Source organism: Tursiops truncatus, chromosome 1 (genome assembly GCF_011762595.2).
Source record: "Tursiops truncatus isolate mTurTru1 chromosome 1, mTurTru1.mat.Y, whole genome shotgun sequence".
Taxonomy (NCBI): domain Eukaryota; kingdom Metazoa; phylum Chordata; class Mammalia; order Artiodactyla; family Delphinidae; genus Tursiops; species Tursiops truncatus.
This window is the reverse complement of record NC_047034.1, coordinates 110,172,707-110,194,120: the sequence shown is the minus strand read 5'-3', so window position 1 is coordinate 110,194,120 and position 21,414 is coordinate 110,172,707. Positions and strand designations below refer to the sequence as shown.

At 43.0% G+C, this 21,414-nt stretch overlaps 1 protein-coding gene and 1 pseudogene across 1 annotated transcript in view; both read left to right on the top strand.

Moving 5' to 3' along the window:
* The window catches only part of SAMD13 (sterile alpha motif domain containing 13), a 45,158-nt gene that overhangs the window by 20,065 nt on the left and 3,679 nt on the right, over nt 1–21,414 (top strand). Inside the window, exon 3 of the mRNA XM_004314362.3 lies at nt 8,269–8,380. Coding sequence (XP_004314410.1) covers nt 8,269–8,380 — 112 coding nt within the window. The remainder of the gene's footprint in view (nt 1–8,268; nt 8,381–21,414) is intronic.
* Nucleotides 19,159–19,900, top strand: LOC141275741 (dnaJ homolog subfamily B member 6-like; annotated as a pseudogene).

The following is a 21,414-nucleotide window of genomic DNA, read 5'->3' as shown; positions in this document are numbered from 1 at the left end:
GATCTGATGTCATAACCCTTCTGCAGATATGTTTGGTGGAATAAGTCAGAGTGCCATATGTATAGATTCTTGAATACAGGGAATATATGGTAGTGAATAGTGATACTTTTTTTTTTTTTTTTTTTTTTTTTTTTGCGGTACGCAGGCCTCTCACTGCTGTGGCCTCTCCCGTTGTGGAGCACAGGCTCCGGACGCTCAGGCTCAGCGGCCATGGCTCATGGGCCCAGCCGCTCCACGGCATGTGGGATCTTCCTGGACCAGGCCACGAACCCGTGTCCCCTGCATCAGCAGGCGGACTCTCAACCACTGCGCCACCAGGGAAGCCCAATAGTGCTGCTTTTAATTGGTGCATTTTAATTTTTCTTAGTGAAGCCAAAATTAATTCCTTAGTATTTTATGGCTGTCTGCTCATTCTGATATATGGTGTATTAGTCTACTCGACTGCCCTAGCAAAATGCCATAGACTGGGTGGCTTAAACATCATAAACATATTTCTCAGAGTTCTGGAGGCTGGGAAGCCCAAGATCAAGATGCTGGCTGATTCATTACCTGGAGAGAGCTCTCTTCCTGGCTTGTAGATGGTTGCCTTCTCATTATGTCTTCACATGGCCTTGCCTCACTGCATGCATGCAGATCTTATAAGGCTACCGATCCTATTGGATTAGGACCCCACCCTTATGACCTCATTTAACCTTAATTGCTCTATGTCCTAAAAGACCTAGTCCCAAATAGAATCACACTGAGGGTTAGGGCTTCAACATATGAATTTTGGGGGTGGAGGGGACACACTTCAGTCTTATCATATGGTCTTATGCTAAAAGTTTGGTTACGTTTGGTTATTCCATTAAATTAAATGATGACTTGGGTTAAGAATTGAGTCTGTTCACTTTTTTGACTTGTACAATTTTGTCCATTGTAAATAACTGCCTTAAGGAAGTGTACATTTCAAAAGAGTAAAATGAGTAAAACTATAGAATCAGCTAAGCATATCATCATATTTTAAGTGTGAAAACAACAGGAGTTCCAATTGATGCCAGCAGAATTCACAAACATGCATTACGTATCTTTTATACATTAGAAGTTCTGAAGGGTTGCTGTTTTCTACATAGATTCTGGTGTGTTACTGATATCCCTATTGAAGGAAACCTGAGTTTGTCTCAGCATTAAAGCCACACTAAGTTCTTTGGAATGGTGACCATTTTGCCATGGCTTAGAGCAGGGAAGGAAAGTTCTTCTGGCAATCTGTATGCAGTTGTCTTTAGTATTAATGATCAGGATATGAAATGTGCATATGTTTTTGTTTATTATGAATGTGGGCATGAATTGCATCTGATAGTAAATGAAAAACAGAAATTCATGAGTCCTCTTGAGAGGAGTGTCCTTATTTACACTAGTTCAGAGGTCTTTATACTAGAAAGCTGAGAGCAGGTGAGGAAAGAGGCAGATTTGTTTTCAGAAAGATGGGGTGGGGTGTTCAGAAGACATTCGCAGCAGAGATATGCCAAGGACAGAGTGCCATGTGATTTCAGAGGAAAGCCATGAGCCTGAGGCAAGATGCCTGTTACAGAGGAAAGAAATGATGCAGGAAGATGGCTCATCTGTTCTTGGGACCTGATCATGGTGTTGCTACTGTTTCAGGGCTCCATACACCTAGCACAGCCTGGCTCATACTGCCCTCCTTCCTCCATCTAGCTAGTCCTTCTGTTCTTTACTTGCTTTTTTTTTTTCATTTTATTTTATTATTTTTAACATTTTATTGGAGTATAATTGCTTTACAATGGTGTGTTAGTTTCTGCTTTATAACAAAGTGAATCAGTTACACATATACATATGTTCCCATATCTCTTCCCTCTTGTGTCTCCCTCCCTCCCACCCTATCCCACCCCTCTAGGTGGTCACAAAGCACTGAGCTGATCTCCCTGTGCTATGCGGCTGCTTCCCACTAGCTATCTATTTTACGTTTGGTAGTGTATATATGTCCATGCCACTCTCTCACTTTGTCACAGCTTACCCTTCCCCCTCCCCATATCCTCAAGTCCATTCTCTAGTAGGTCTGTGTCTTTATTCCCATCTTACCCCTAGGTTCTTCATGAACTTTTTTTTTTCTTTCCTTAAATTCCATATATATGTGTTAGCATACGGTATTTGTTTTTCTCTTTCTGACTTACTTCACTCTGTATGACAGACTCTAGGTCCATCCACCTCACTACAAATAATGAAGGCAGGGAACACATATGACCATCTCCATCATGCAGTTGGCTTGAGATTTTCCTTTTCACTAGATTAGTTCCCAAGGCTTATCAAGTACCCGGCTCATTGTGGGCATGTTAAAATTAATTCATTATTGGAATGGAAGATTGATTGGGGTTATTAGGAAGGAGACATTTAACCAGTATCTTTTAAAAATGAGTAGGGTTCTAATCCTTGGCAGTTGAACAGACAGGGCTTTGAGTAGCATAACCAAAGCTGTGGATATGGGAAAGTCCAGGATGTTGACTGGTTGGATTTCAGTACAAACCTGGAATTGGAAAGAAGCCTGGAAAGTTATGTTTGAATTAAATCCCTGAATGCCAAGCTAAAGAATTTGAAATATACAGAAGAATTATTTGCTTTTTCAATACTTTCGTTGCTTGGGTATGCTGCAGCTAAATGCAGTCAACTCTTATTTAGCTGGATATTAAAAAATGAAAAACTGTCCTGTCAAGAAACTTTGAATCATCCTTTCTCTTTCTCCAACTGTCTTTCAGCCAGATCCCTGCTTGTTAGGATGACGGGAGAGGGAGAAAAAAATGGAGATAAAACTAAAGCTCATTTGGTCTCTTCATTCTTAGCTACGTCATAGGCCGAGAGATCAATGTTAATTTATTACAATCAGAATTACATTGTTTTTAGCCAAAGGCTGATTTAAGATATGGGCAAAGAGCAGGTTAATTTAATTTTGAAAATAAGTTATAAAGATCAAGGAAGTACAAAGTTAGAGTGCATTTCTGAGTGGAAACACAAGTAACATTGAGAATTAGCTTTATAAGAGTAGCATGATAAATAAATATATCACCATAATTAACTAATAGGAGGTAACTTTTGCTCTGAACTTTAAAGCAGAAATGCAATTAATAAGTATAATGGGGTTTTGAAATCACATATGGGCTGTATTTATCCAGAGTTTCCTTTTGGTCTGATCAACCCTCAGAATCTATAATATCATAAATGCCATAAAATATACACACGCTGAATTCTGAGAAAGGGTTTCAACTATTTTTCATCTGCCTCCACTAATATATAAAGGGGAAATGGAGACTTTTGCCACCAGCACTTAAAATTATCATGTGCCAACATGAAAACGTTTATCATAAGGTCTCGATCTGCATGTATCTGCCAAATTTGTTATTTATTGCATTTCTGTCCTCATGATTGTGTCTCTTTAGCTCTCTTTAAAAGTGAGGCCGGGGTTTCCCTGGTGGCGCAGTGGTTGAGAGTCCGCCTGCCGATGCAGGGGACACGGGTTCGTGCCCCGGTCTGGGAAGATCCCACATGCCGCGAGCGGCTGGGCCCGTGAGCCATGGCCGCTGAGCCTGCGCGTCCGGAGCCTGTGCTCCGCAACGGGAGAGGCCACGACAGTGAGAGGCCCACGTACCGCAAAAAAAAAAAAAAAAAAAAAAAAAAAAAAAAAGTGAGGTGATTGTTTAATTAAGGGATAATCAGTTCCTAGTGTGAATTATTCACACATTATGTAATTTTTATCCATACATGATGTACCCAACCATATGCACAGGGACTGAAAGGTGACTATGTTAAATGGAAACATTGATTTGATTAAGTGATGGGATTGGAGACAAATTCTGCCCTTCATTTCTTGCTAGTTTTTTGTAATAAGGTAACATACATATATATTTTTAAAGCCTCCATGCTTGGAAAAATATTCATGAATTTATCATCTTTATACCTTATATTCTAGGAAATATTTTGCTATGACAATAATGAATAATAAGTATCAAATGATAATGGAACGTTTATATCTGCCATCTCATTTCATCAGTGCAAAATTAGCAGCCACAGTGGGAACCACCATCTGGGAGGTGTTTTAAACAGCACCATTTAAATTCCTCCTGGAATTTGACACGTATGAGTTATAAGAAAAGATTTGGAGAGAATGGTCCCTTTAAAAGGGAACAAAGCATCTCAGTTTGGCCACAAATAACAGTCCTTGAGGAGACATACTGACTTTACCAGTGGGGAAAGGTGACGCTTAAATCCATCCTCTGAAATGTCCTCATAGTTTTATCTGGCTTTGGCACTCTGGCCTCCCCAACACCCACCATCATGTGGCCTTGGATAATCTCCAGGTTTCTTGTTTAAACTGTTGCTGAAACCACTGGACGGGTCCAGCAAAATCATCCATCATTCTTTAACATAACCTAGAAGTGACAATGTGTGCCTGCATGTTTCTGCTTCTGCAAGCCATCCCCTCTCAGGGAGGAACTTAGTGTGTGTTTGAAGCAATTGATGCCTTTCAGAATTGCATTAAAAATCTTCAAGTGTCCTGGTCAGGCAGAATTATCTGGGCCCTCCAGTGCGTGCATCCCCAATAGCACCAGTTCACCCCCCCCCAATTCTAATACTTAGAGTATGCTGCTTCCCCTCACCAGAGTGCCAGCTCCTTGAAGGATATGCATTCCTATCCTGGTAACGCTGCCTCTAGCACAGTACTGAGAAGACAGTAGGCTTTTAGTAAATATCTGTTGTATCAATGAGTATGGAGTGAAAAAAAGCATAGATTTGGAGGCAAGCATATGTGGAACCCAATCCTGGCTTTATACACTATGTGATTTGGGATGAGTTCTTAACCTTTCTGAGCCTTAGTTTCCTAAAAACAGGTTATAGTAGCCAGTTCACAAGGAGCTGGGAGGCTGATAATAGATTATGCGTGAAAAGCACATTGTAGACTCTAAATGCTCTCTGGTTGTTATTACGTTAATGTAACAGATCTTTGCCATGTATCAACTGTACACACCAGTCCAACCTGTGCTGTGAGCTGTAGGAAGGCAGAGATGGAGACGGATAGTTTCTCCTCTCAGGATGTGAGTGGTCTAACACTGGCTTCTTCTGTGTATCCCCTCACCCTAAGTATGAGACATTCCTCATTACTGGTGCTCTTCATGGTACGCTGCCAGCGGTTTTGCAAAGCCTTTGTTCTCTGCTGCAATGCTAGTACTCAAGAATATTTCAGAACTGAGGAAGTGATGATGTCATATCCCAGCAGAATAAGAATCAGGAAAGCCTCCCATCCTAAAATTACAATGTAGCATAGTTTTTTTTTTTTTATCATAATTAGATAACAATTCTTTATGAAGAAAGGCAGCTAATTGAAGTCAGCCACAGGGAGAGTGAGTTCAGATGTTTTCTGGGGCACTTAAAAGTGCATCTGATGGGGCGCTGTGCTCACTGCTAGAAGCGAGCTGACTAGAAAACTTGAAAGATTTGTTAAAACAATGAATCCTTTCCAAACATTTTTCAAGCCCAACTTAAGCAAGAGAGGGAAGGAAAATGGTACCTAAAAGAGAGTCCCCTGTGTCAGTTTATGATTGCTTATGTTAAAGAGAGGATGGAAAATCCCAGCATGTGTATAATTTTTTAAAAACACATTTAGCCTTGATTTGAAAGTACATGTTAATGTTTAACAATGTTAGAGTAAAAAATAGTTTTTCCCCATGTATATTGACTGTTAAATGGTAGGAGGGTGGCGGGGGGGGTGCACATGCCGTGTGTGAGTGAGCATGTACGTGAGTGTGTATGTACATGGACAGTATTTATAGATTCACAATCTCTATGCCCAAAAGGGAAAATACTTATAACTAGCAAGCATTGGCTCTAAATGTTTTTAAATTAAGTGCTATGTTGATAAGTAGTTGATCACATGTGCCATTGATTAGTGACTCCCTTTTCTTTAACTAGGAGAGAAGTTTGTTTTTTTAATCAAATATTTTAAGTTCCTTCTATGAGCAAAACATTATCCTGGGAACAAGGCAGAGGCACAGGTCAACCCTTGACTTTTGGATGTTTGAAGACTTTCAGGAATCCCCAAAGTCTGGGCAATTTCATTTCCATTAAAAGTAACATGAATCTTTTCAACTTGCACTAAATGTTGAACCTTCCCAAGCTTGATTCTAGGCCCAGTTCTCCTCTCGTTCCCTCCCAAGGTTTCACACGCCATCTAAACGCTTCTGGCTCCCCGCTATGTACCTCTAGCCCCCCCATCTGCTTTGAGCTCCAGACCCATGTTCCACATTAAATCTCAACTTCGATATAGATGGTACCCCACATTCAGTGTGTCCAACCAAACCTGGGGATGCAGTCTAAGTGCAGTTACCACCATCCATCCAGTTCCAGGACACTTCGATCTCCTTTGTTCTCATGTCTAGTCCACCACTAGGTCATGCTGATTCTATTGGTTAAATATTTTTGAAATCCACGTGCTTCTCTCCTTTTCCACCATAGTCTCAGTCACCATGATCTCTTGCTTGGTCCCTTCTTCTCCTCTGGCTCCTCTCCAATACCCTCTTTTTAGAAATTTGAGTCAGATCAGGTCACACCTATTACATCAGACCATTTCACAAGTCCCATTGCTCATAGACAAAAACCCAGAATCCTTGATGTGGCCTCCAACACCAGTGTGGCTCCCTGGGCTGTATAGTCCTGCTACAGAGCCTGGAATAATCTTCAGCTGACTTCTTTATACGGTTAACCTTTGGCTGCTCTCTAGACCTTACCTCAAAAGAAACTTCCGCAAGAAAGCCTCTCCTAGCCCCTCAAACTGCCATAGAACAGAGTGCCTATCCTTCAGCTACATTGTGTGGCTGTACATTTAGTCGTATGATTACTGATCAGTGTCTACCCCAAAAGTGCTGTGTATTCACAAGAGTAATGACCCTTCTGTTTTACTCACCAGTATATTCCCAGCTGGAGGGCTAGGAGGGGGTTTTGTCCTGAAGGACCTCCTGAGCCAAGTGAAACTATTTGGAATTTATCCAAAGGGCAATGGGAAGAAGTCTTTGAAGAATTGGAAGCAGGGGAACAATGTGATGGGATGTACACTCTGGAAGAATCACTGCGGATGAGGCATAGAGAAATCTAGACAAATACTCTTGAAACACAGAAATAAGAGTCACAGTAACTGCAGGTCCTTGCCACTCTTTCTCTCTTCCACCTTTCCTCCCCTCCTCTCTAAATCCATTGAGGAGGTTACCCAGAGACCCTCTCAAACTAATGCTTGATCAACATCTAGTCGTCTGAACATTGATTGAATTCCTAACTATGTACTTGACACAAGGGATAATAAAGTGAGAAATGGTCCAGGTCCAAATGTACCTCTTCAGCCCACATCTCTGTAGAAAGATTAGACAGTCTCCTAGAGACTGTCTAATAAGCAGAGTATAATCCAGTGGGAAAAGTGCTGCAGTTGGAGTTAGAATGGAGGTCTTGAACTCAGAGGATGTTATAACAAACACCCAGGTGCAGCCAGAAAATGCCTTACAGAGATGGTGGCATTTGAACTGGTAGGAAGGGTAGGATTTTGTTGGAAAATGAGGGGGCATTCAGTGGCTGGAACAGCATGTGAAGGGCATGGTGTGTTGGGGAATGGCTTTAGCCCTGGACGCGCGGGGTTGGGGATGGGAAAAGTGATGACATGTTGGGGCCACATTGTAAAAGGTCTGGTATTCTTAGTTCAGGGGTATGAATACCATATTGTGGGCCGCCAGAAATCACTGGACCACTCTTTTTTTTTTTTTTTTTTTTTTTGCATTACGTGAGCCTCTCACCGTTGTGGCCTCTCCTGTTGCAGAGCACAGGCCCCGGATGCGCAGGCTCAGCGGCCATGGCTCACGGGCCCAGCCGCTCCCCAGCGTGCGGGATCCTCCCAGACCGGGGCACGAACCCGCGTCCCCTGCATTGGCAGGCGGACTCTCAACCACTGCGCCACCAGGGAAGCCCTGGACCCCTCTTAATATCTCTGGATTAAAAAACAATACATGAGGAAATACTTTATATTAAAGGTTCATAGAGAAAGGAGTGACTGAGCCAGTGAGAGCAGTGACCTTCTGAGCCCAAGAAACGCATGAGTGATTCTGGTTCTGAGGCAGATGCACTGGGATCTGGGCCTCTGGTTGCAGTGAGCTGGGCCAGGCCTGCCCCTGAGAGGCTGAGTGGAGAGCCTAGCCGCACACGCTTGCGTGTTCTGCCCTGACAGCCATCTTGATTGTTATTTTGCAGTTCCATGGAGAATGGGAGGCCACCCGATCCTGCAGACTGGGCCGTGATGGATGTCGTCAATTACTTCCGAACCGCAGGATTCGAAGAGCAAGCTAGTGCGTTTCAGGAACAGGTAACTCGGTCTAGAGAAGCACATGATGAACATGATCACCTCCCTCTGGTGAAGGCTGAGTGAGGCTCCCGACCATCCCAGCCCCTGAGAAACTGAGGGGGTGGGGGAGGGCAGGACAGGAGTGACAAGCTACCGATTCCTTCCTGCAAGAGAAAAACCCAAGCCCCGAGAGGAGAGGAGACACAGTCGCAGCTGCAGAGAGGAGGGCTCAGTCTCCTCAACATCTGCATCTTCTGAAAGACGGCACAGCCCTACCTTCCACACAAACACACTAGAAAGCAGAAAAGAGAGAAAAAGGAGGGACCAATCTGGCTGAGAGACATGCAGCCTCGTCTGCTCCTGGGCTTGGCACCACCTGAGCTGTTAATCAAGTCTCCTCCAGTTTGCTTGCTGGGTGCTGAGCAGAGTCTAGTGGAAAGAGGACACTAGACTCAGATAGACTCCGATCCTGGTTCTTGTAACTCTATGTGACCCCAGACAGGTTACTATGACTCTCTGAGTCTTGGTTTCACATCTGTAAGAGGAGGCTCTCAATGCCTAACTTGGTAGGGTGGTGCCGTGAGGATTAAAGGACAGCGAAGGCACAGTGCCTAGGATAGGTGCTGGCCCAACGTTGATGCCCCCAAAAGTTAATTCCCTCGCTCAGGTCCAGGGTTGGTACTGGAGAGAGGGAAGGAGGAGCAGGGGGTCCTTCCCAATTGTCTGGGTGAGTCCCGATTCCATTTTCCAGGCTGGGCCAGCTTTGTAGAGATGGTGCTCAAAGGGCTTTGACCATGAGGAAGCAAATCGGGGTACACGTGGTCCACACCAGACCAGCTCTGTAGGAAAACACAGAGTTCCCATCTCCCTGTCAATGAAGTCTGCAGTCTCCTAAGCATTACGTTTACTTCTCTAATGTTGTACTATAATTGAGAGAATTATAAAGCGAGCAATGTGTTTGGCTGCTTCTTGCACATCCCTTTAGCCATTTCTTACTCTCTCAAGCTGGGTTTGGGTAAGTGCACTTTTCTAATATCATAGATTCCAATCTCTAGATTTCCTTCAATCAGTATTTCCTTCAACCTGATCCCTATGCATATGTGTCTTTTGTTAATTTGGAAAATTTGCCAAAATAACAGTTTAAATCACTTCACAGCCACCAGGATAGCTAAAATTAGAAAGACTGATTGCAAATGTTCGTGAGGATGTAGAGCAACCTCACTCTCCTACGTTGTTGGTGGGAGTGTAAAATAAACACTCATACATCCACCCCATGATCAACAACTTGATTCCTGAGTATTTACCCAAGGGAAATGAAAGCATATGTCCACCAAAGATTGGTGCAACATTGTTCAAATAGCTTTATTCATAGTAGTCCAAACCTGGAAGCCTAAGTGTCCATCAATAGGAGAGTGAATATACAAACTCTGGTCTACTCATACAGTGGAATAAAGAAAAATGAAGTACTGATATATACAATAGTTTGGATGAGTCTCAAAACATTATGCTAAGTGAAAGAAGCCTTACATAAAAGAGCTTATTCTGAATGGCTTCTGTCTTAGTCCATACAGGCTGCTATAACAAAAATACCATAAACTGTGTGGCTTATAAACAACAAACATTTATTTCTCATGATTTTGCAGGTAGGGAGTCTAAGATCAAGGCACTCTCAGATTGGGTATCTGGTGAGGGCCCGCTTCCGAGACAGCTGTCATTTCACTGTGTCCTCACATGGAGGAAGGGATGAGAGAGGTCTCTGGGGCTGCCTTTTATAAAGCCACAAATATTCACGAGGCCTCTGCCCTCGTGATCTAATTACATCCCAAAGGGCCCACCTCTTAATACCATTACTAATATCCCTAAGACCCATTGGGGGTTAGGTTTCAACATATGAATTTTGGGGGGACACAAATAGACCACAGCAGTTCCATTCAGTTAAACGATGAGAACAGGAAAATGCACTAGTGGTAGAGAAAAATCAGACAGTGGTTGCCTCTGGATAGGTGGGAGAGGGGAATGACTGGGAAGGAGCATGAGGGAACATTCTGAGTGATGGTAGCGTTTTGTGTCTTGATAAGGGTTTGTGTTATGGGTATATGCATTGGTGACCACATATGCACAGGTATATGCAAACAATTCAGATTTGTGTATTACATAGCCAATAAATTTTTCCTCAAAATGAAAAGAACTGTAAAAAAATAAAACAATTAATGGTATGCAAACTGAAGTATTCAGGGGAGAAGTATACTGATTTTGCAACTTACTTGGAAATGCATCAAAATATGGATTGATAGTTGGCTAGAGGGATGAGTAGTTGGATAGACATATGATAAAGTAAGTATGGAAAATGTTCATTGTAGAATCTAGGTGGTGGGAGTATGGGTGTTCCCTATAATATTCTTACGACTTTATGTTTGAAAATTTTTGTAATAAAATTGTGGGGGAAAGTAGCTCAGGTTGGAAAGTGGAAGGCTGATCAGCTGGAACATATTTTATTTTGGTTTAATGATATAGTGTCCAGTTGTGTCATTGTAGTTGAGTTAACTCACTTCTAAAATTAAATTTAAAGAATATTGTGAAAGGTTAACAAAAAAAGGGACTTAGATAAAAGGTCTCTTGGCCAGATTCCCTGCTGTCCAAAAGCATTTTTCAGAATGAGCTTTTGCTCAGACTCCTCTGGGGCAGATGTCCCAGATTGGGGGTGGGGATGTTCTTTGGGCCTTCCAGATTCTGGAATGGAACCGACCAGCTCTGAGCTCGGCCCAGGAGCAGGTACTTTCTCCCAAGGATGACATCACTCTGGCACCAGTGACAGTGGGAGGCAAAAGGGAACACAGTTTCCCAAGGCATCTCATTCAGAAGTCCTTCAAGGGAGGAAAGGAGCACCATCTTGCTTCTCCAACTCTGGAGCCTGAGAAATGAATTCCCAGGGGACTGGAATTTTGCAAGCATCATCTACAAGCTCAAGTTCTTCATTCTTGTGGAAAGGCAATTGGGCGGGGAAAAGAGTCTGCCTTGAATTATTCTCTGGAAGTGATCCAAATCTTCCTCCTGCTTTGAAATTCTCTTTGTCTTTCCTCTTCTCATTAAAGGAGGTAGAGGGCAAGGAGGGAACCACTGGCCAGGCTCAGGCTGATATGACAAGCAGCTGCTATTATTTTCATGAGGACTGAGGATCAAGATCCTCTACTATGTTAACCTACCTCTTCCATTTCATGATTCAGAGGCCTTCAGTCTTTCACCTCCGAGGATCTTCCCGGCAATGGACCTCAAACAGTCAGCTGTCACTCACCAATCATCCCAGATGGGAAGACTGCAGGCCACCCCCAGGCCAAACACATGACCCTTTTAGGCACATCTTCTAGGTCACAGCAGCTGAGAAACAATAAGAATGGTCACATCCTGAAATCTCCTTAGGGGAGGCTTTGCCTTGCCATCTGATGGAAGCATGGCAGGGATGTGAACATCCCCTAAACCACCTTAGAAAAGGGCAGGTTCAGAAAGAGTTGCCAAGGGTAGCATGTCTCAGTTGATGTGAGAGCTTAATTTCTTGGCTGTTATGGATGTAATATTTGTGTCCCCCCAAAATTCACGTTAAAGTTAAAGCCCTAACTCCCAGTGTGACGGTGTTTGGGGCCTTTGGGAGATAGATGAGGTCATGAGGCTGGAACCCTCACGACGGGATTAGTGCCCTGAAAAGAAGTGACCAGAGAGCTTCTCTTTCCCTCTGTGCCATGTGAGGATATAGCACAAGGGCAGCCATCTGCATGGTAGGAAGAGGGCCCTACCAAGAGCCACATGTTGGCACTGTGATCTTGGACTTCCAGCCTCCAGACTGTGAGTAATAAATTTCTGTTGTTTAAGCCACCTAATCCATGGTGTCTTGTTATAGCAGCCTAAGCTGACTAAGACACTAACACTGACATCGGACATGTCCACCATCCCATGTGCCAACTTTCAGGAGAGTGTCTGTCTTCTTGGTATGATCTCACAGTACATTACTGGATATTCTCTTGTTGTAGCAACCAGACTCAGAGATGGATTTCTAGCAACATGCTCCCTTGGAAGATGTCAGGCCATTGAGCGAGGTTTGTCCAAAGTGCAGGAGTGTCCCATGTTCCTGTGGTATGGAGGGGCAGCTGAATCAACTGGGGGATCTTTGTATAACCTCCTTTTGTCTATGCAGGCACACTGACACCTAACAATTATCTCCATTAAGTTTCCCACTAGTGCAATTATCTCCATCAGGTTTTCTTCTGGCCAACCTCTTTTGAGCCTCTGTGTGAGCCACAGGTGCAAACCAAAAGACTTATCAGGAGGGAAGACCCAGGGGCTTCCCTGGTGGCGTAGTGGTTAAGAATCTGCCTGCCAATGCAGGGGACATGGGTTTGAGCGCTGGTCCAGGAAGATCCCACATGCTGCAGAACAACTAAGCCCGTGAGCCACAGCTACTGAGCCTGCACTCTAGAGCCCACATGCCACAACTACTGAGCCCATGCACCACAAGTACTGAAGCCCACACACCCAGAGCCCATGCTTCTCAACAAGAGAAGCCACTGCAATGAGAAGTCCATGCACCGCAATGAAGAGTAGCCCCCACTCACCACAACTAGAGAAAGACCCTAACTGCAGGTCGCAAAGACAGTGTGCCCGTTGTAGGGTAGTCACTTCATTTCTTCACTATCTGACTCATTCACTCAGAATGTATGTGAAGAAGATGGACATGGAGAGGGGCCATTCAATGAAGGTCACTTAATTCATATTGTTCAGATCCTCAAACTCACAAGTGAGCGACATCAGTGCATCTGTTTCTAGAACAATATGAATCACTGAGAATTTTTTTCTCAGAGTATCATGACAAAATAATATGCAACTCATGGTGACAAATTAATTTTACTCCATATCGCCTCACTTCCCCTAAACCACATGAATAAGAACAGTATTTTACTCTGAAATGTCCAACTGGTTGTTTAAGCTGTTTGCCTGAAATTCCAAGACTGACATTTCTTTTCAGATGGCTTATTGCTAACTTTTGATACGTTTCTGAGGCCACTGACTTAGTAACTATAAATAAAATATTTTATTGTTACAAATTGCCAAGTAACACTAACCTCCTCAAATGGAGTAGTAAAGTGGGAAGGCCAGTCAGAGTAACCACGAGCATGGTCCTAAGTTATAGTTGGATGGACTTCAACTGTAGTGACTCTAGATGGATAGTTCTAATTAGACCCGGGACAAATCCAGGTTTGCAGAGGTTGGGGGAGAGAGGGAGATTAAAATCATACAATTTTAAGAGCCTTCCTTTGGAATAAAAGTACAAAATCATGATACAAAATTGCTAAGGCAAAAATTAAGCTTCATTAACTTCATGGTAAATCCAGCTCTGGGACTTCCTTGGTGGCGCAGTGGTTAAGAATCTGCCTGCCAATGCAGGGGACACAGGTTCAAGCCCTGGTCTGGGAAGATCCCACGTGCCATGGAGCAACTAAGCCCGTGTGCCACAACTACTGAGCCTGTGCTCTAGAGCCCTCGAGCCACAACTACTGAGCTCACGTGCCACAGCTACAGCTACTGAAGCCTGCGCGCCTAGAGCCCATGTTCCGCAACAAGAGAAGCCACCTTGACAATGAGAAGCCTGCTCGCCGCAACTAGAGAAAGCCTGCGCACAGCAAGGAAGACCCAATGCAGCCAAAAATAAATAAATAAACAAACACACAAATAAATAAATAAATCCAGCTCTGAATTAGACCAGTTAAAATCCCACAACTTGACCATAATTTTATTACCTTTTCAGCATATTATAATACCAAGTACTGGAAATATATGAGGTGATTTGACACCTGATATTTCTTAACAGTCTGAAATGCTTAAAAGATTTTGTGGCATAATGAACAGGGGAAGTGGCAACTTAGACTCTGCTGATGTGTCCTTTTAGCCCACAAAAATTTAGAAAAGAGTTAAAAAACAAATGGGTAATGCTAGCAATAAGAAAACAGCAAAGAGAATGGAAGCAAAACTGATAAGGAAAGAACATTTTGAATTTTTTGATTGAAATAGAATAGATTTCTATAGACCAAACCGCCAAATTGTTGTTTAAATCATTCATGTGAAATGAGAAGTTATAATACATTATAAGATAGCCAGGTATGTGGTGCTTCTTTGGCTTATTCGCTTGTTCATTTGTTTCCATAGCTGTTACAGCTTTTTCTAACACTTATGAAAATAAATATAAAACTATTAAAGTTGGAACTTCCCTGGTAGCACAGTGGTTAGGAGTCCACCTGCCAATTCAGGGGACACGGGTTCAAGCCCTGGTCCGGGAAGATCCCACATGCGGTGGAGCAACTAAGCCTGTGTGCCACAACTACTGAGCTCTGCGCTCTAGAGCCTGCAAGCCACAACTACTGAGCCCATGCACCTAGAGGCTGTGCTGCACAATAAGAGAAGCCACTGCAGTGAGAAGCCTGCGCACCGCAACGAAGAGTAGCCCCTGCTCGCCGCAACTAGAGAAAAGCCCGTGCTCACCAACAAAGACCCAATGCAGCCAAAAATAAAATAAACGAAACTATTAAAGTAAAATAATGATCATTATTACAAGTATTATTTTACTTTAATAAGGCCACCTGAAACTATTGTAGGTATGAGAATTGTTTGAAGGAAGCACGGAAGATTCTGGGCAGAAGGGGGATTAGATACAAAGGCATGGGGGCATGAAAAAACATGATTTATCTTGAGAACTCCCAGTACCTTGGCATAAGAGGTGTGGAGCAGGGAATGCCTAAGGATAAGACTGAAAGATAAACAGGGGTCCGGATAACAGATAGTCTGTTTGGGTGAGAGGGACTAGGAAACCACTGAAGGATATTGAGTGGGGAGTGCCAGGGTGAGATTTGTGTTTCTGAATGATCAGTCTCGTGACAATGTGGAGAGTGGCTTGGAAGACAAGGAGACAGAAGGCAGGAAAACTGATATAATCATTCCATTGGGGATGGAAAGGAAGAGATGGATTAGAAAGACCATCTGGGGAAGAAGGTCAAGAGAATTTAGTGGATCATTGGCAATGGAGGGTGAAGATTTGTCCTGTCTCAGTTCTCTACCTTAGCCCCAGGACTGAGCTCACTGCTCAGTGTGGGAGAGGGAGGAGGCTTGGGTGATGACTGCTAGATGTCTGGATTTGTTAGTTGCAAAGAAGTGTCATTAACCAGGACTTTAGTGAGAGGTCAGTTTTGTTTTGGTTTGTTTTTAAATTTATTTATTTATTTATTTATTTATGGCTGTGTTGGGTCTTCGTTTCTGTGCGAGGGCTTTCTCTAATTGTGGCAAGCAGGGGCCACTCTTCATTGTGGTGCGCGGGCCTCTAACTGTCGCAGCCTCTTGTTGTGGAGCACAGGCTCCAGACGCGCAGGCTCAGTAGTTGTGGCTCACGGGCCTAGTTGCTCCGCGGCATGTGGGATCCTCCCAGACCAGGGCTCGAACCTGTGTCCCCTGCACTAGCAGGCAGATTCTCAAACACTGTGCCACCAGGGAAGCCCCGAGAGGTCAGTTTTAAGAGAGATGGAATGAGTACAGTTTGGGGCACGTTCAGTTTGAGAGCATGTAGGCATCTAGTGGCTATATCTAGAAGACAGCCCATGGGAAGGGCGAGGCCTAGAAAGAGAGACATGAGAGTCATCAGCAGTCATAGGAAGGGGTGAGGATGAGACAGGCATTTAAAAGGGGAAAAGAAAAAGGCCAAGGACAGCACCCTAGGGAGCACCCAGGTTTCAATTGTTAGGAGAAGAAAGGGAACTGGCAAAAGCATCTGAGAAATACTCAGTGTGAAAGGTTGTCTAGAAACCAATGACAGGAAGAGTTTCAAAAAAAGTGAAATGATCAACAAGGTCAAATACCTCAAAAAGGTGAAGCCCAATGGGGTCTGCCAATGACAGTGGAGTTTCACTGGAGCTGGGGGTGGACTGGAAGGTGGAGGACTCTTTCCTCCAAGTTGAGGAGTGAGTGGGAGGCAAGTGGAGGGAGCTCCAGCAGTAGGAGGGTCGTGAAGACGTGAGAGCTCTTTTCTAAGAGAGGAGATGCTCAAACTTATTTACATGCAGGAAAGTAGCCAGAAGAATTGGACAAGTTAAAATTGAATGAAATTGAGAACAGTTCAATGAAGCAAAATCCCTGAGGACAAGGAAAGGGATGAGATCAAAAGAGTGTGGAGGGGCAAGGACATGGAGAAATTTGAACCCTCATACATTGCTGGTAGGGATAGAAAATAGTGTGGCCGCTATAGAAAACTGTTTGGCAGTTCTTCAAAAGGTTAAGCATAAAATTACCATATGACCCAGCAATTCCCCACAAAAGAATTGAAAAGAGGGACTCAAACAGATACTTGTACACAAATGTTCATTGTAGCATTATTCACAATAACCAAAAGGTGGAAACAATCCAAGTATCCACGAACAGATGAATGGATAAATAAAATGTGGTACCTAATATGCAATGGAATGTTATTCAGCCATAAGAAGGAATGAAGTTCTGATACAAGCTACAAGATAGATGAACCTTGAAAATATTATGCTCAGTGAAATTAGCCAGTCAAATATTATATGATCCCATTTATATGAGATATCTAAAATAGGCAAATTCATAGAGACACAAAGCAGATTAGAGGTTATAAAGGGCTAGTGGAGAGGAGGGAGTTATTGCTTCATGGGGTTTCTGTTTGGTGATGGAAGAGTTTAAAAAACAGTGGCAATAATTGTACAACATTGTGAATATCACTAATGCCACTGAATTGTACACTTACAAATAGTTAAAATGGCCTATTTTATGTTATATATATTTTACTGCAATAAAATGTAACGTCAGGTAATATACATCAAGATTCAATTTGGTCAATATAAAAAAATATATTGGGAATTAGTTCTGAGCAAGACAGGGACCTCTTCCTCTGTCCTTCCTGTGCTCTGGGAGCATAGGTAAGGATGTGTGCAGATACAGCTGAGATGACCCTTGTCCTAAGGGACATTCAGGGAGTTCCTGACAGTTTCTATATTCTTTGCTAACCAAGAGGCAAGCTCCTCTGCTTGGAGTGGACAGGATGGGTAGAAGTTTACTAAGGAACTAGAGGAGAGCAGTGAAGGTTAAGAATGGCCACCTAGGGGAATGGGAGAGAGAACTGAGCAACAGTAAATAAAAGAACTGTTGATATATTCTCCTGACCCAGCCGAGACTGGTACACTGCACATGTTTAGTGTTCATCTTCTTGGTTTCTTGATTTTTTTCTCCCACTTCACCAGGTATAGGAATCAGAGAAGCTGGATTGATTGCTAGACTGCTCCTGGTTGGAGTGTTTATGGCATGGGCACAGTAGAGGGCTAATAGCCTAAGAGGGTGATTCGAGAGCGCATGTAAAAGAATGGTTCCAAGGGCCAACCAGTGGGTGCAGATTTGATACAAAAGAGGAGTCTGCAGGGGACTTATTACCCTGGAGAAAGAGGAGTTGAAATGAAAAAGTGGGTATAATGGGAGGGAGGAGTGAGAGATAGACTAGGATATTGGACTTCCAGCGTGGCAGAGGTGGGACTTTTCTGGTTGATGACATTATAAAATTAGGTTCTAATAAGGAAGGTGAAGTTGTAGAAATGGTTGGTGTATTAGAGTATACATCAACTGCTGTCACAAGTAGATGAAAATAGATATAATGGCTTAACTATAGTAGAAGTTGCTTAATATAAATAGTCCATGGGTGTTGGTGGAGGTGTTCTGCTCCACTGTAATTCAAGGTCCCAGGCTGATGGGAGATCTGTCATCTTCAGCTGTATGCTTTCAAGATCACTTGGGCACTGACATCCAGTTGGTGTAAGGATAAAGTGCAAGAAGGAGCACACATGGTGGTTTTATGGGCCAGGCTGGAGAGAGGTGCACGTCATCCCTTCACATGTCGTTGGCCACTATGTGGTCACATGGCCACACCGAATTGCAAGGAAGTCTGGGAAATGTGTAGTTGTGTGTCCTGGAAAAAGAGCAGCCTTGCTACACTTGAGCTTTAAAGCCATTCTTTAAAGCATTGGCTGATGTGACACTGCTACTTAGTTCTATCTTTAAGTCCAGAGATAAATTTCAAAAAGACTAACTTTAAGAGATCAATTGAAGTGAAGAAGCCTTATCTGACCATACATGGGAAGCCTTCACTTCTAATTCTATTCCTTCAATCTATTATTTCTTTCTTATCTAGGCAGAATTCTCTGTAACCTAGTTTCCTCATTTGATGACATGAGTTTCAGTTTCTTTCCTTCATCAGAAATGTGTGCGTGATTTTTTTGGAATAGAGCCCCTTTATCACCCATTTTGTGCCCACAGCAGATATCCACAGGGAGATACCCATTACATTACTGAAGGCATGAGCCTGCATAATGAGCAGAAATGGATTTTGTGTCTGATATAAATGCAAGACCCATGTTGCTTCCAATTGTTACTTTAACAAATGAGGTAAAGACTTCTTTTTGAGCCCCACAGATAGTTTCTGTCCTCCAAGATGTATATTATCCACCCCAAATTTTCCACCAATAGGATTGCAAGGCAAGCACAGCATCAGCTGATAGTCATTGGATGATAGTGTTGAGCTCATAGTCACTCCACCCACAATGAGCTGCAGAGGTCAGGGAAGGGGTGGGGACATTGTAGAGGATACCAGCCCCAAATAGGAATTTCTCCCCCAGAAGAGCCTTTGTCCCAAGAATCATGTGATATGATTCAAAAGGTCTTGCTGTAGACTTGAGTAGTCCGCCATCTTCCTTTCCAAAGTTACCTGGAAATTCTTCAGAAAATAAACTCTGTGTCTTGGTGAGGAAAAATCTTTTAAAGAAACATGGTGAATTACTACAAAGTACTGGGGATGCCACAAAATGCTTCCTCCTCTGATATTAAGAAGGCTTATCACCAGTTAGCTCTTGGGGTCCACGCAGGCAAGAACCCAGAAAACCGGGAGGCAGCTAAGGAGAAGTTCAATCAAGTAGCAGAGGCCTATGCCATCTTGTCTGATGCCGAGAAACACAACAACTATGACAAGTCCAGAAGGAATTGCATCAAAAGGGAAAACAGGAGATGGCAGGGACAAGGATGATTTGAAGGAGGAACTGTGGTTTGAGAGGCCACACTGTGGCTTTCAAAATGTCTTTGAAGATAAAGAGCCCTTCTCAGGAGACTGTTTTGCCAGTGGCTGTGTGGGTAGGACCAGGAGGTTCCACTCCTCCTTTTTTTATGTGACCCCCATACTGGACACAGGATTTTCCACTTTTGTATCCCTGGGCTCTGGACCAAATTCCCCTTCCTCTGTGACATTTATACCTTTTATAAGCAGTGGAATGGGAAACTTCAAACTGGTCACCACTTGTAGCCAGATAGTGAATGGCAAGGAAGTTGTTATAAAGAAAGTTCTAGAATATGTGAGGCAGAAGACTGAAGTGGGAAAAGAACGCCTGTTTCATCAGATTCCTCTATGTCACTGGTAAGGAGTTGCTGCCGTGTTCTTCCACGGGGAGACTTTGCTGTGAGGCTGGTGAGTCTGATGCTTATCAAAGACAGAATTGGAATCTGAGAGTGTGTTGAACTGGAATGGACAGGGGTCAGCTTAATACAAATTTCTCATTTCACAGAGGGAGGGAATAAGGGCCAGATGCTCCATAGGAACTAGGAAGCAGCAGAGTTTGGCTTCCAGCCCAAGTCTTCTGATTCTAAATTGAGCCTTCTTTTCTCCTGTACTCTATCTGGGACAGTAGAGACCACCACAGATATGGCCTTCTGAGACATTTGCAGGGCCCTACCATTATAAATCCCACTGACTCCTCTTCCTTTTTTTCCCCTGCCCTACCTTGTTATTATCCATTGCCTCTTTCTTGATGGCCCTTTTTCTCTTCCTAGCCTCTTTCTCTTTGCTTCTTCTCTCCCCACCTCTTCTTTTTCCCCATTTCCAATGGACCATATCATAGTTAAGCTTAATTGAAAGAGTCACCTATTGTATAAAGTTGTCAGAGAAAGAGTGAAAAGTAAATGGGTTAAGATTTTTAAATATACTTTTAAAAATAGCTAGGATTTATCGACTGCTCAGTAGAAGTAAGGAATTCTACTTCATGTGTTATCTCAATGATCTTTTCAGCAGTGAGATACAGTAGCTACTTCCCCCCCCACCCCCATATAGATAAGGAAATGAGGTGTAGAGAGATTAAGTAACTTGCCCCAGGCCCCGCCTAATAAGCAATAACATAGTGTCTTACTCTGAAACACATGCTTATCTCCTGAGCTATAACATCTACTGATTCTACTCATTTATTTTTAGATCTAGGGTCTTGGCCTCATTGGAAATTTACACCTGTCATCTCTAAACCTTACTTCCATGCATGAGTACTTGCGGGAACTTAAGTAGGCAAGCATTTTGAGTATTATTGCCCAGCAGGTACTTGGTTATTCAAACATGAAGACAGAAGACAGAAGCAATGTAAAAAGTTTCACTGAAACTAACAAACAATTATCCCTTAACACAGAAATGTAAACAAAATCCCAAGATGCGAATTATATTTTTGTTTTGAATTTTGGATTGTTAATGCAAAATCATGGGATTTTTTCATTTGTTTGTTTAACTGGATCCGGTCACACTCCAACTCCTTCATTTATACACAGACTAGCCTCTAGAGGAGTGGTTCCTTGTGGAAAGTTACTGATGGAGTCTGCGTTAGAACCTCTGTCTCCCGATTTCCAGTCTCACGCGCATCCTAGTATACCATGCTGACTGGCAAAAGTTGGATTTCATTTGCCTTGCAAGCTTTTCTAGAAATAACATAACAAATGATTAGCTTTCTTAATCAAGGAACTTTCCTATGTTTGTGATTTTTATGAGACACATTTTTATGTAGTCTTTGAACTTTTTTAATCTCAGTGAATTTTCTGAACTTGAACAAGAATATACCTGCATCCCTCTGGCAAAGGGTAGCTTTCAGGCAGGGGACATACTTCCAGAAAAGAAACAGAAGATGGATTTGGAATTGGAACACATCCCAGTTCTTTCAAAGCCT